The 13,392-nt window shown below is 38.9% G+C and overlaps 1 protein-coding gene across 4 annotated transcripts in view; it reads right to left on the bottom strand.

Annotated features, from left to right (window-relative positions):
- The window catches only part of nf2a (neurofibromin 2a (merlin)), a 35,483-nt gene that overhangs the window by 14,248 nt on the left and 7,843 nt on the right, over positions 1-13,392 (bottom strand). For all 4 annotated transcript variants that reach the window (XM_040155135.1, XM_040155136.1, XM_040155138.1 and 1 more), the window contains exons 5-13: positions 6,915-6,983; positions 6,661-6,743; positions 4,345-4,420; positions 3,612-3,746; positions 3,287-3,361; positions 2,945-3,058; positions 2,679-2,801; positions 2,026-2,243; positions 445-550 (exon numbers count right to left, since the gene is read on the bottom strand). In XM_040155135.1, the coding sequence (XP_040011069.1) occupies positions 445-550; positions 2,026-2,243; positions 2,679-2,801; positions 2,945-3,058; positions 3,287-3,361; positions 3,612-3,746; positions 4,345-4,420; positions 6,661-6,743; positions 6,915-6,983 (999 nt within the window). The remainder of the gene's footprint in view (positions 1-444; positions 551-2,025; positions 2,244-2,678; positions 2,802-2,944; positions 3,059-3,286; positions 3,362-3,611; positions 3,747-4,344; positions 4,421-6,660; positions 6,744-6,914; positions 6,984-13,392) is intronic.

Here is a 13,392-nt window from a genome sequence, read left to right as displayed (position 1 = left end):
TAAAATTAGAAATGAAAAATAGCATTTTCAATAGTGTAAATTACATAACATTTAGAGTGATAATTACCAATGTGTAAAGCTGCAACGATTTATTGATTAATCAGTCGAAAGAAAATTAATCAGCAGCTGTTATGAAAATCGATTAATCGTTCGTGTTATTTTTCAAGCAAAAATGCCAAACATTTAATGGTTCCAGGTTCTCAAATGTAAGAATGTGGTGCTTTTCTTGCTCTTGCATAATAGGGAACTGAATGAGCAGAGTCCGTGAGCAGAGTTTTCATTAATTTATATCCTGACATAGACTAATTAATACTTTCAGCCTACTTGTTTGTTCTTGAACATTTACATCTGATTTAGTTGAATGCGTTGTGTACTATATGACTTACGTGTGTCAACCTGTGTGTTTTAAGTATATGTGAGTAAGTATGTGGATGTGTCTGTTACCATATAGACAGTCTTGCTGGTAATCTCCAGCAGCTTGTGCTTTGCCCTGCGCTCTGACTCCCTGGCTTCCTGCAGGTCTTGTTTCAGCTGCTCAGCCTCCTTGACCCTGAAGAGCAGACGGACAGACAGATGAAGTTAATACTTTAATTCACCCTCAAGTCCTTCAAAGGAAACAGAATTATTTCAATTGAATCCAAAATTATCTTACATAATTGGCACATAGGTACTCAATGAACCAGGAATGTGGCTTTCTTATTACCCAGGTGATCAATGTTATCACCCCAGCAGACAACCTTTTCCGACGCCATTATTCCACCATTGACGTTACACACAGTGATGTAAGAAATGTTATATGGCGATGATTACATTTCTTTTGATTGTGCTCCTGAACATTCGGCAGTTCCTCGTTGATGTGGGGGAGTTATGTGCCTCAAGGGTTTGAGTGGACATAGTCATTTACATGTTGAGTGCCATGGGTTTATTTTCTCCGGTGCAGAAAAGTGCTCATCCAGAAATTGCAGTTACTGGCAAGTGGTTAATGGTGGCCATTTGAAATGATTGCCTAATAAATTGTGAAGTAGAGGCTGTGAAGTGATATTCTTAGTATCTATGTACTGTATACTGTTCTATTATGAAAATGACTTAAGTTCTTTGCTACAATGATTGGCATCTATCGAGCTGCTGATTGAGGATCACTCATCAAGTCCCAATCTCCTTATCCATCTGACACCCAAAGAAATAAAAAAGTCAACAGCACCTATTTCAAAGTGTTTGATTTGAAGCACACCGGGAAGTATAAAAGAGAAAATGACAAAATTTCTTTTTAAGGCACAAATATAAAAACAGAACAAAAAAATCAGTTTCAGCACTGTGGAGCTTCAGTGTGTAGTAAAAGAGACTGTTTGATGGAGTCTCCTACCATCAATCAATACTACTGCTAACAATTAACTAGCACAATTAACTGCTGTGCCTCAGACCTACAGGGAGGGCTGCTGAACAAAAGCTATCTCCCTTTTACTTCTTTGTGCAGCAGTGTGGCAGTAACTGTATGATTACCTGCTTTCAGCTGCAATGCAAGAACAAAGCCTTTGAAATATAATGATTTTAACCAAGTCGGAAGTTCTTATTCTTTGATCGAGCAATTTAAATGCAGCTGCGTCACCTAGTCTGCTCAGAGCATATCAATTGACCTCTGTGCTGCTGAGCAAACTGATCTGCGGTCGCATGTTTGCGCACCTTGACATTAAACAATATAGTAACTCAAAAACATTTGGGAGGCTCATGGGTCAGACAGCTTCCTCAGTTCGACAGATTCGCATTTCAAATAAATAAAAGGGTCTTTGAAAGTAAGTGACATGTGGGAATAAGTTATTTAAAGATCTAAAAAAATATATGAATTTTGTATGTGTGTGAGTGCTTATGTGTGAGATGGATACAATGAGAGAACTTGGGTATGAGAGAGATGGTGATAACAGAGACAAAGCCACATAGCAGCCAAAGCTGCTACAGTATATTCACTGCAGCATCTTTGGCTGTACACTCCACATTCATCCACCTGGTCCTCCTTCCTCCACTCCCCACCTTCTTTCCGACTCCTCGGCCATCTTGAGAGCCAGCATCTCTGCCTCCAGCATCTTTTGCTCCATGAGCCGCCGCTCCTCCTGGCCACGGATGGCAGTCAGTTTGATGCGCTGCATCTCTGTCTCAGCCTCAGCAGCTTTCTGGGCAAGCAGCTTGGCCTCCTCCTCCGCGATCTGGGCCTTTTCAGCCAGCAGGTCCGCCGTCTGCTCCAAACGCAGCTGGAGAGGAACAGGAAGCAGGAGGAGGAGAAAGGGCAAACTCAAGAAGGGGGACAAGTGACAAGAAAAGTTGAAAATGGGAGAGGAGAGGGGAAATGGAGCAGAGAAAGACATTAAAAAAGAGATGGATTGACAGACATGAAAATAGGATCAGAAAGAGGGAAGAGAAGCGCGAGAAGGGGAATGTACAAAAATACAGCAGGTACGAAGGAGATTTATGGAGGGGAAAGAGGCAACAGTGAGAGTCATTAAAGGGAAAAAATTAGCAAATCACAAGAAAAGGAGGAGATGCCGGAAGGAGATGAAATGAAGAGGCAAGATGGTGGTTTGAGAGGGGCTAAATTTGACAAAATACTTTGTTGTGCAACCTTGTGTATATGTGATATAGACAACAAAATGGTGGATTTTGGGTTAAACTAACCAATGAAGTCTTACCAGGGCCTCGTTGGCCATGTGAGCCTCATCCTGCAGCTGAATAAGCCTCCTCTCTAGCTCGTCCCTGGCTCTCTCTGCCTCCTCCCGCAGCTGTTTCTCCCTTTGCAGACGCTGCCTCTCAACCTGAACGACAGAGACAGGCAGAGTGTGGGCAAAGAAAAGAGGATATTGTGGGAAAAATTTACTTTGCAGTACATTTGGATGGAAACTTGGCTATTGACAAGTTCAGTCCCATACCCTCTTCTTTGTTTCTCCACTATCAGTACCTGTTTTCTGGCTCTCTCCTCTCTGGCCTGGGCCTTCATCTGCTGCACTTCAAGCGAGTCTACCCGCCGCCGGCGCATAAACAGATCATGGTTCCCTATACACAGCTGAAGGATCTGCACAAGAGAAACAAAACCAAGAATGGGTGCCATTAACAATGATATGTCAAAATGGTAACAAAATTGTAATTCACCAGCCACTTCCAGTATTTTTCTCTACCTTAACTATGAGAAAAAAACAGAATGATGGTTTCCAAAAGTATATGGAAAAGCAAAGTATTTGGTGAAAAAGCCATATTTACCAGCCACAGTCAAAACAGCTTTTACAATTTTGGGTGAACTCACCAACTTGTTGACTCTCAATCGTGAAGAATTGAACTTGAAAACATTGGTCTTTTTGTCCAGAGGTTTGATGGTAAACTAAACAACGAGAAGACAAAAACCCCAAACTTTTGGTCAAAACACCAAGCAAACTAGAAAAATATACATTTTACAGACTAATGTAGGGCTGGGTGATAATCTCACAGTAGCAATTAAGATATTAATTAAGATGTATATATGTCACATTATGGCAAGTGTATGCAAAACATATTAAGTTATCAAACTGACACTTAAAGCAGTGAACTCTGTTCCACTGATATGTTTTAAATGAGACAAAAGATTCTCCCACCTCCTTGTCGCTGTAGGAGATGTTGCGGATCTCATTCCAGGGGAAGGAGCACTTGGGTGTCAGCCTGTTGTCTGGCTCGTAGATGTGCAGACCCAGGGCATCCACTCCCAGAAGGAGATCTGTTCCCTTTTTATTCTAAACCACATCAGCAGAGTAAACAAAGCTTGTTTTTACTATCCATCTGTTAACAGCACGCAGTTATAAGACCGACCCTCCAGCCAACATTCATTTGTACCTGCATTTGACAGAGGTGGCATTGCGATGACTCTGCTTGCCAAAGCTATTTGTTAGAGCTGAGGTGAACAATGCCAGTTGGGGGTGTGTAGATGCCGTCAAGGCTTGTTTACTTGAAAAGTAATGCTACAATGAAATACTTAAGCTGAGGTTGACTTGTTGGTGTTATTTTAAAATGTCTCTGCCTTTTAGAGAATGCCTCGATCAAAGCCAGAGTCACCTCAAGTGAATTTCTGTTTTTTTAAGTTATTGCATATTTGTTCTTTATTATAGCTTGCTTAAAAAAAAAAAAAACATTGCCAAAGACCAGCCATTATTAAAAACATACAAATTCCTTCACAAAATGCTCAACATTTGAAACTAAAGAACAATGTACAACAGGAGAGTGAGGCTGCTATTCCCCCACTTAATTTCATAACACCATGGTGAAATTGGCACGCCTCCTGATCTTTCTTATGGGCTTACTTTGTAAAGATACAGCAAAGCAGCATAGGCTCACCCTGATTAAAAAGTAATTGACGCCATACATGTCCAGGTCCTGAGCTATTTTTAAATACTCCGTCTCGGCTTCATCCCTGGTTCAAAGACAGAGAGAGAAAGAGATTGAGAGGGATCCAAGGGAATGGAGAAGAGAGGGAAGGAGGGAGGCAGGGTGGGAGGAGAGGAGAGGAGGTGCAGAAGTGGATAGAAAAAGGAGATCAGACCTTGTTCCCTCTGCTTCTGTGTGTAGCATCTGTCATGTTGTGTGATCTATAAAACTGCCACAAAGCTCTTGTGAGGGTGAAAACATAAGCACAGTGCTGACACAAAACACAACTATAATTCGCTAACAGGCTTTAGAGGTTACGCTCGATGGAAAAGACGACTTATTCTGATGCCTCGAAACCTCTAAATATTGTGAGAAAACAAATGCATCAAACTCTTTTCTTCCTCTCTCCCTGCTGCCTGGTTGGCAGATCTGTTGTGATTTCAGGGTCAACTCAGCAAAAAAGAACATTAGCATACTTTGATGGCTAAGGAAAAATCAGGGCATCCCGGCGCCTAAACTTTTAATAACTAGCTGTCTGATATGGGTGGTAGGAAAACTTATGATTTAAGCTTCATCAAAGTTTAAATAGGCAAAGGAGCATTATGCCAAGGAAACCAATCTTAACTAGGTTGGACACTGAGTACATTCTGACTTTAGAGTGGGTCAGAGGAATTTGAAATGGTAATACCTGATTAACTCTGTGAAAGGGAAAAGCATTAGATAGTTTCATCTGGTGCTGGATAATAAACGTGAATACTATTTTGGTAGCATCTAAAATGTTTCCATAGTACTACTATTGTAAACTGTAACAACACCAAGCTACAAATGTCAGGTCTGATTTGTAATTTTGTTTGTTTTTGATCCGATAGATCAAAAGTGTTAAGACTATTTTATTTCTAAGTTCTTGTACAGATGTTTGGGTGCAAAAAACATTTAACACTTGAGAAGTTTAGCTTTTTTGTTCAATGAAAGAAACGTTTGTTTGGAAAACAACTAAGAATCAAAAGCCTTGCTAGCGGCTTTGTGATGCTGTACTTAAGCACACCAGGGCATTGAGTTAAATGCTACCATCAGCACGCTAACATGCTCACGGTGATAACGCTAATGTGCCGATGTTTAGCAGGTATAATATTTATTACAACTTACTTTAGTATGTTAACATCCTAATTAGATCTGAACACAGTTCTGCTGAGGCCAATGGGACTGTCATTATTTTTGCGGGTATTTAGTCATTTTAAAAAGTATTGGACAAACTAAAATTTTGACTTGATGACGGTGCTAAATTAAAAGTTAACGGATCAACAAAGTTATTAGCAATTCATCCTGAGGGCGACGTAAATAACTATAGCACATTCCATGGCAACCCATCCAATAGCTGTTGAGATATTTCAGTCTGAACCAAAGTGGTGGACTGATTGACAGATGGAAATTTCCATGCTTTGAGCTACACCACTAGCATGGATGAAAACGTGTTTATATTTCTTAAAGAAAAGTATCCGGAAAAAAAAGGAGCAAATATTGTTTTAAAAATTGATAACAAAACTCAGGTACTCAGGTACTTAAATGAAACAATAGTGGCGTCAGAAGGCCAGAGGCCTCTTTCTTGTGTCCCAGCTACACTACATCACTTACTAAACATTTAAATAGCTAAAGGTGTGAGGAGTGCCAACTGCGCTCCCTCTGCTGGTGGTTGAAAGAGTTATTGATCAGCACCAGTGACTCAATTATTACTTTTCCAAGTGCTTAGGCTTCTAGCTTTTAGAACTCAATTTCCAGCACAAAACTCCCCACCCACGGAAGTTTTAAGACACTCCACATCCCTCACAGTTACTCCCTATCCATTTATGGAATCAATTAAAGCAATGTAATTTTTATAGTCCTTTTCACTACAATATATTTGCTCCACACTTGGATCCTTTCTTCAAAATAGCTACATTAATTTTGTTTCTCCCTTAAGTATACAGTATAATTAATTACACTTAACTGATTAGTTATAGGCTGCAATAAGCTATGCCTCTTGGTGTTGGTCAATTGTCTTGGTCAATAATAAATGTTAAAAATGCTCATACTGTTCATTAACCCTCCATTTAATAAATTTACGACAGAAACAACTTTCATGTGAGAAATGTTTGCATCTCACAGCCAAAACGGACTATGGTTTTGTAAAAAAAAAAAAAAAAATCTTGTGGAACCACCTTTCAAGCACATGCTATGTGAACTAAAAAACTGAAATTGTGCTGATGACTGTGGAATTTCAGTGGTATAGTTCAGTGCAGCAGTTTTTACCTCGTCCTGCCTCTGTGCTCCGCATAACATGCTGTGATCCTCTCCTCCCACATTTCTGCAGTCATCTGGTACAAGTTAATCACCTGAAATGGAGAGAGATGGATATAAATATCCATGACTGCACACAGAAAATATAGTACATACTGCAATGCCACATACTGTATCATAATGCAGGGTTAGGCCTAGATAGTAACACAAAGATGTGCACACCTCCATTCATGAAAGACAATTAAATAAACCCAGCTGTCACTCACCCTTTTTGGCAGCAGTTCCTCCTCAGCCAAGAAACCACATTTGTGAACATTAGGGTCGTAGTCTCCATACTGTTAAATAGAGCAAAAGTGCCAAAAAGATTCAAATTTCTCCAAACTAATGGCCACTATCCACCTTTTATCCAATAACAGCCCAGACTATGTCTCTCCTGGGAGCAGTTCATAAGATGAAACTACAGCGCCAGTAAGAAAAGCGTCTGCTGGAAAATGAATGGAGGCAGGTCTGCCATCAGGTCATTAACGTGCACTGCACTACCAATGGCCCAGTTGTTGGGAGACAGTATAAATGATGCTATTAGAAATATCTCTGAGAGAACTGAGACTGATCACTTATCATCATAGAGCGGGGGTACAAATTACGTATGTCATGGATGTTTGAAGAAAGATATGAATGGATTAGGCATGACTGAGCGGTGGGGGGTATTTCCTGTGGGCTTCCACCTGTAAAACTGGTGGAAAAATATGAATTATACATGTAGCTACATTTTAAAAAGTAGGCTATGACTGTAGATCTATTTAAGTAGGGTAACAAAATGATTTACATTAACTTGTGCATTGCTGCATGCTCTGCATGTTTCTCAAATATCCCTATCAAATCTAGCTGTGTCTTTCCTTTGCATTGTGATTTGTTTAGTTGGTAATTTTTTGATTGAATTTAGAGGAGGTCATTGAAGAAGATATGCTCATTCATTTATATGTTTTTTACCCTTTTTGCATTAGTATTCCAAAACACTGCCATAGAACTGGGTTATTCAGGAAACAGATTTGTTTAAAAATTAGACACTTCAATCTTCTATACCAGTTTTCAAAGTGGATGGTGGGCTTCCCCAGGGAGGCTCCAAATAGTTTCAGGGGAGGTTAGGTGAATGGAAGTGAAAAAAATACTACATTAGTTTTCATATAAGTTATCAAAAGGAGATTACATAAAATAACCTAAACGTGATTTGGTCAAAGAGATAGTTCAGAGATACAGTAGTTTTGAGTAATTTTACTGTTTTACCCACATTCCCAGAGTCAGAAACTAATAAATTCCTTGGGACTGACCTTTTTATGTATTTCATGTAGACTGAAGTTATATCAAACAGCAATATTAGGCTATCTTGGCTCAATTGTTGAGTGTCTAACATAATTATCATCTCATAGGCATCTAGTTTTTTTTTTAAAAAAAAACAAAAAAGTAAAAAAAGAAGGGTGGGGGGGCATTTTTTTTTGTCTCTGGGGATCTATCATATCTCTTATCTTCATATGGGTCTGCACTTATTGAAGAGTCTTCACATCGATGGAGTCTAATCACCAAAAACTCTCTCTGTTGCTTACCTCAATAAATTTTGTTATTCACTTCAATCTGATCTCTCTTTATTGAACCCTAATTGGCTCAGGGTGTATGTATGAGAATCACATAATTTTTTGGAGAAGAGTTTTCAAGTGCATCCTCATAAAGTGCTTAAACTCAAGAGTGAAAGCACCAAGAGCCCCAAAGTGATTGTTGAACCTTGCTGAAAAATAATAGGTTTTAGAAGAAGAAGCCTTTGGCTTTGATTCTGAGGTGCTGACACCAAAAATTGGTATCTCTGCGTTTTCTCTTGGATTTCTCTCTCTATGACTACTGAACCTTTTGGTTGTACCTCGGTGGAAATTAGTCTATGTGTCTTGAAAGACACATTCTCCTTTCATTTTTGAGGCTGACATCAAAATCTGAAATTACAACTGAGGTTTCAGATGGCTGAAAAACCATTTGCTGCTGCTCAAGTGTCATTCTAATTGCACTCAAAATTTCATTGCTGTGTCACCTTCAGTTGGCCAGTTACCTGAAGGAGCAGAAAATGTTTCTGACACCAAAACGAAGTATTCTTATGTTATATGATATTATGTTTGGACGAAAATACACCATTAAGTCCTTAAACATTGATTACAAATGAAATTTAGAGTGTTGATTGTTGGTTCATTTGCACAAAATAAATTAGAAGCTACTGACTACCTGTCTGGCTATAATTAGCTAACTAATTCTTTATGTCATGTTGTTTTGTTGTGTTTATAGTGTTACTTTTTGGTAAGGTTTAATTGGTTTTCCTTTTGTGCACACAAGTGTGAAAACAGTACTTAACAGACCTGAATTTAATGAGCTCAACACACAGACTGGAAAGCCTTGAACACTGCTGTAGTGGCTACCAGAGTGGAGAAGCTGATGGCCATTTAATTAGATCCTTTCCCTTCAGTTTCCCATCCTCACAGCTTCTACTCCCTCAGTTCCTCACCTGGTTGTTTTTATCTGCTACATAATGGATGATATATAGACTTGTAGCTGGGCTTCAGCTCGGGGAGAGACAGGGTGGCATTTTGACAGTGACAGTGCTCTCAGATGCTTTCTGATTACTCACCTTTCTTCCAATTATTTCAAAACAACCCCAAACTAACAGCAACAATCGATTCTCAAAGGACAGCTATGTGTCAATATTTTCACTCAATAATTATCACTGGCAGCACAGCAGTGACCACTGCCTAATGGATATATTCTGTCCAATAAATCCCCCTTTCTAAATCTAGGAAATGTATTTCTCACAAGCTCAAGGCCCTTTGAAGAAAATCAATTTACAGTAAGAAATTGAGAATTACAGGTTTCTCATATCTAGTCATGAAATACATTCAAACCAATGAAAGGCATTATTGTTGAGTAGCCTAAACAATCAAAATTTGACTTGTTCTTGTGAGAATTGGTTAGGCTACTTCCATAGATGACTATATATCAAAACTAAGGATACGTTAACTGTTGTCTAGAGGTTAGTTTGGAAATGCTGTACGTGTCTGATGATTTTAGCCATGATAGCGGCATAGCTCTAGGGATCACCTTGGTGATGCCCTGACTTTTCCTCTTGCACCATAATGAGGTGGACATTTGTGATTTTGGGGGAAATATTTCAACAACTATTGAATTGATTGACATGAAATTTGGTACATTTTTTTCATGTCCTCCCCAGGGTGAATTATAATCATTGTATCGGTGTGACTTGTTTAATAGCTTAATATTTATCCTCTCTGTATATATTCAGAATGTAACCCATGTGGGATACAAATCTGAGGTGAAAGTGAGTAGCAACAACAGATAACACGACAAAGCAACAAAAGATATTGTCTGTTTTTTTTACCTACACTTTTCCAAATTATTTTAAACATTTCTCAGTTACACTACATGCCTGTAAATTGTAACTGAATTGACTTGTCTCACCAGCTAGCAGTAAAATTGGCTATGTCGTTTTCTTTCCCTGTCCGTGTCTCATTGTCCCTCAGGCTAATGCTGGCTCACCCAAGCTGTGGTGGGTATCAACATTATGACAGTCTAGTCAGGTGAGGCAAGCAGGATTTATGCACTCTCAAGGCAAAGCTGACAAATTCAAACAAGTATTAAATAACATATTGTGTGGTCCAGACTGAAACTGAAAAGTGCAACTCTCTTTAGCTCTTTGCTATTTACACAGATTGGAAATCATCACATCTGTAGCACATGATGCAAGGTGAAAACAGATTGGAATACATCTAGAAAGAGAAAATACTGTAGCCTAGAGGCTCATTCAAGTTTCATAAATTTAGTTTAGGTACAAGTCTTGTTGAAGCCACCTGTAAAACACAATGATTCCCACCGGTTTCATTTAGTTCATCATATATCCTCCCCACTCAGTTGGACACAAACTTCCACGCCCCCAGTGGTGTTGGGGTTGAGGGACCTCACTCCCTACTCAACCTCTGTGCCAGAGAGACTCGCTCTGCATTTTTCCAGAGCGGCTGTTTTGTGAAATTCCCCCCAACATCTCCGTGTAGCACTGCACCCACTCAGAATACAAAACTGAAGTTTATGAAACCTGTGCTGACCCAAAAAGGCTGAACTGTCAGCTTACATACGCATACAAATACCTACTGAAAAATTAGTATGGTTTTTCAAATCTGATTATTTAAAACATTTCATAAATTAATAAAGAAATATTCTGACATTTTGGGAATTCGTGTATTTGTTGTCTTGGAGAAGGTTGGTAGAATACCTGTAGAAACCAATGTATCCCACAAGTAAAATGTTAAAAAAAAAGTCAGATCAGCTGTAACTCGCTATAACACCCATTTTCGAACAGGGCACTGACATTAAAGCTGCACCTAAGCTGTGCAAGGCATGTTCAAATTCCAAATATAGCAAATATAGGAAATCGCTAAATTAATTCTCGTAACAGTTACCAGATCATAACCCCAAATGAACATTTTTGGGAATATTTGGAAAGTGGTAAAGAGAAAACTTGAATGTAGATTATGTGAGATTTTGACAGACAATTGACAGAGTTCCAGCCATAAAAGAGTCTGTATCTTAATGGGGGAAAAAATTCATTTTTAAAGTTTTTTTCTGATATTTTATAGACCGAACAATTTATCAATTAATCAAGAAAGCAGTTGGCAGATTAATTTCTAATGAAAATACTCTCTAGTTGCAGTCATAAAAATGTATCATAGTATAGTGATGAACTATATCATTTCTTTATATTGTCTTAAATGATCTTGTTCACTTTCATACAGATATCATAACATACAGTACCTGTCAAATAGACTAGAACATATGACATATAGAGGACAATAAAATGACATAACATAATGTTAGTATATTGTAAAATGCTAAATGACATGTATGTGTCAGTGTCCATAAATATGCCTTATACAAGGGGTTACAAATTGTAGCCTATACACTTTATATGATGACTGTATATTTCAAATGAGTGATGAAAAAAATATTGCTTTTTGTGGTGGACTGACACCTTGGAATCCGACTGTATCTACATTTATCTGTGTTCAAGCTCCCACTGTAGGCAGTACATATGGATATGGAGTCAGTCAGAGAACTTGTGCACACACAAATTCCTCCACTATCCCTAATTTCTATTAGCACCTCTATTCATGCACTCTGTAACATATACAAGGTAATGGAAGCTTTTATGGCCTCCTATTGCATCCGTTGTGAATTATACAGAAACGTCTGCTCCGACTGCAAACCGATTACACACACAGATTCTGTGCGAGACTGTCCGTACCTGAATATAGCTATGATTCACTTTATGAAAAAAATTGTCTTTGAAACATTAAAGTCGTGTTGGAATATGCCTTTATTCTGTCTTTATTGTTATCTTCAGGCTGGAATAATAATGACTGAAGAAGAGACTTGATATCGAAGTAGATCCCACTGTATGATATATTCTCCTTCATAGGCTACACAGTAGTTCTGCACAATAACAACTCACAAAGAGAAAAGGAGAAGGGGAAAGTCTGCCAAAAACCAGCAGCTGCACTGCTAAACAAGTACCTGTCTCCCCTTTACAATGCCAATTTACTCATACTAGCTCTAATCAAAGTGGACTGCAGATTAAATGAAAACAGATTGTGGCCCCATATTTTTTTCTGCATCCAGATCGAGGGGGCTGACAACAGAGGACAAGTCTCAAGCCGATTTGCTGATTTTTCTTGATCCACATAGTCTCCTTTATCCTAGACCTGTAAATTGGCATGGGAAAGGCGAGTCTCTGAGGGCTCTTGGTCAAATCTTTGAGGTAGAGCTCCAGTCTCACTAGACCCTGTCCGCCTGTCAAAAAGCTGCACCTCACTCTCAGCATCTTTTTCTTGGGGATTTGAGAGAGATGAGATCCTTCAACCAAAACGACTGAGATCGCTTGAGGTTTATTAACGGGGCTTTTTCCTGCGGAGTGATTTCCATACACGTCAAGTAGCCTGTTGCTTGCTCCTCAACCAATAAATCAATAAAACCTTTTATACAGTGCCTTTCATACAGAATAATGCAGTTTATACTGCTCATAAAGTATGCTTATTTCAACACTAAAAAATGAAAACACAAACAGCGAAACAATATCACCAAACACATACACAAACTTTATTAATTAATATCTAAATAAAGAGAAATAGAAATATAAGTAGTATAAGAATAAACTGGAGTAAGAGGGAATAAAACAATAATTAGACACCATCTTGTGATGGGATCACAGCAGCGACACCAGTCCACATGTTGACGTTCCAACCCCTAAGTACTCTGTAGTCTTTACTACATTACTAAATGAGTGCAATATACTCATTACTACATTATTACATGAGTACCCAGTACTCATGGGTCAGACCACACCCATCTTCTAACTCAGCCTTTGTTTTGATCTCAACTACACACCTGTAAAGTTCCATGAGTGTATGTTGCATGGTTGTGACGGTATCGCAGCGACAAAATCTGTCCACAGACAGACAGATGGACAGACAGACGTATTAACACCTGCCAAAATACTCGAAACCGCCTCTGTGTTAGTTCCTGCTTCAGTGGGTGTCTCAAGGACCACATTTTGCCTTGATGATACACATACACACACACACACACACACAAAGACTCACAAGGTGAAAACAATACCAGCCACTCTGTTGCAGCTGGTAACAATTA

This window comes from Xiphias gladius, chromosome 19 (genome assembly GCF_016859285.1).
Source record: "Xiphias gladius isolate SHS-SW01 ecotype Sanya breed wild chromosome 19, ASM1685928v1, whole genome shotgun sequence".
In the NCBI taxonomy this organism is placed as follows: Eukaryota; Metazoa; Chordata; class Actinopteri; order Istiophoriformes; family Xiphiidae; genus Xiphias; species Xiphias gladius.
Note: the sequence above shows the minus strand (reverse complement) of the source record. Positions and strands in the feature narration are given on the sequence as shown.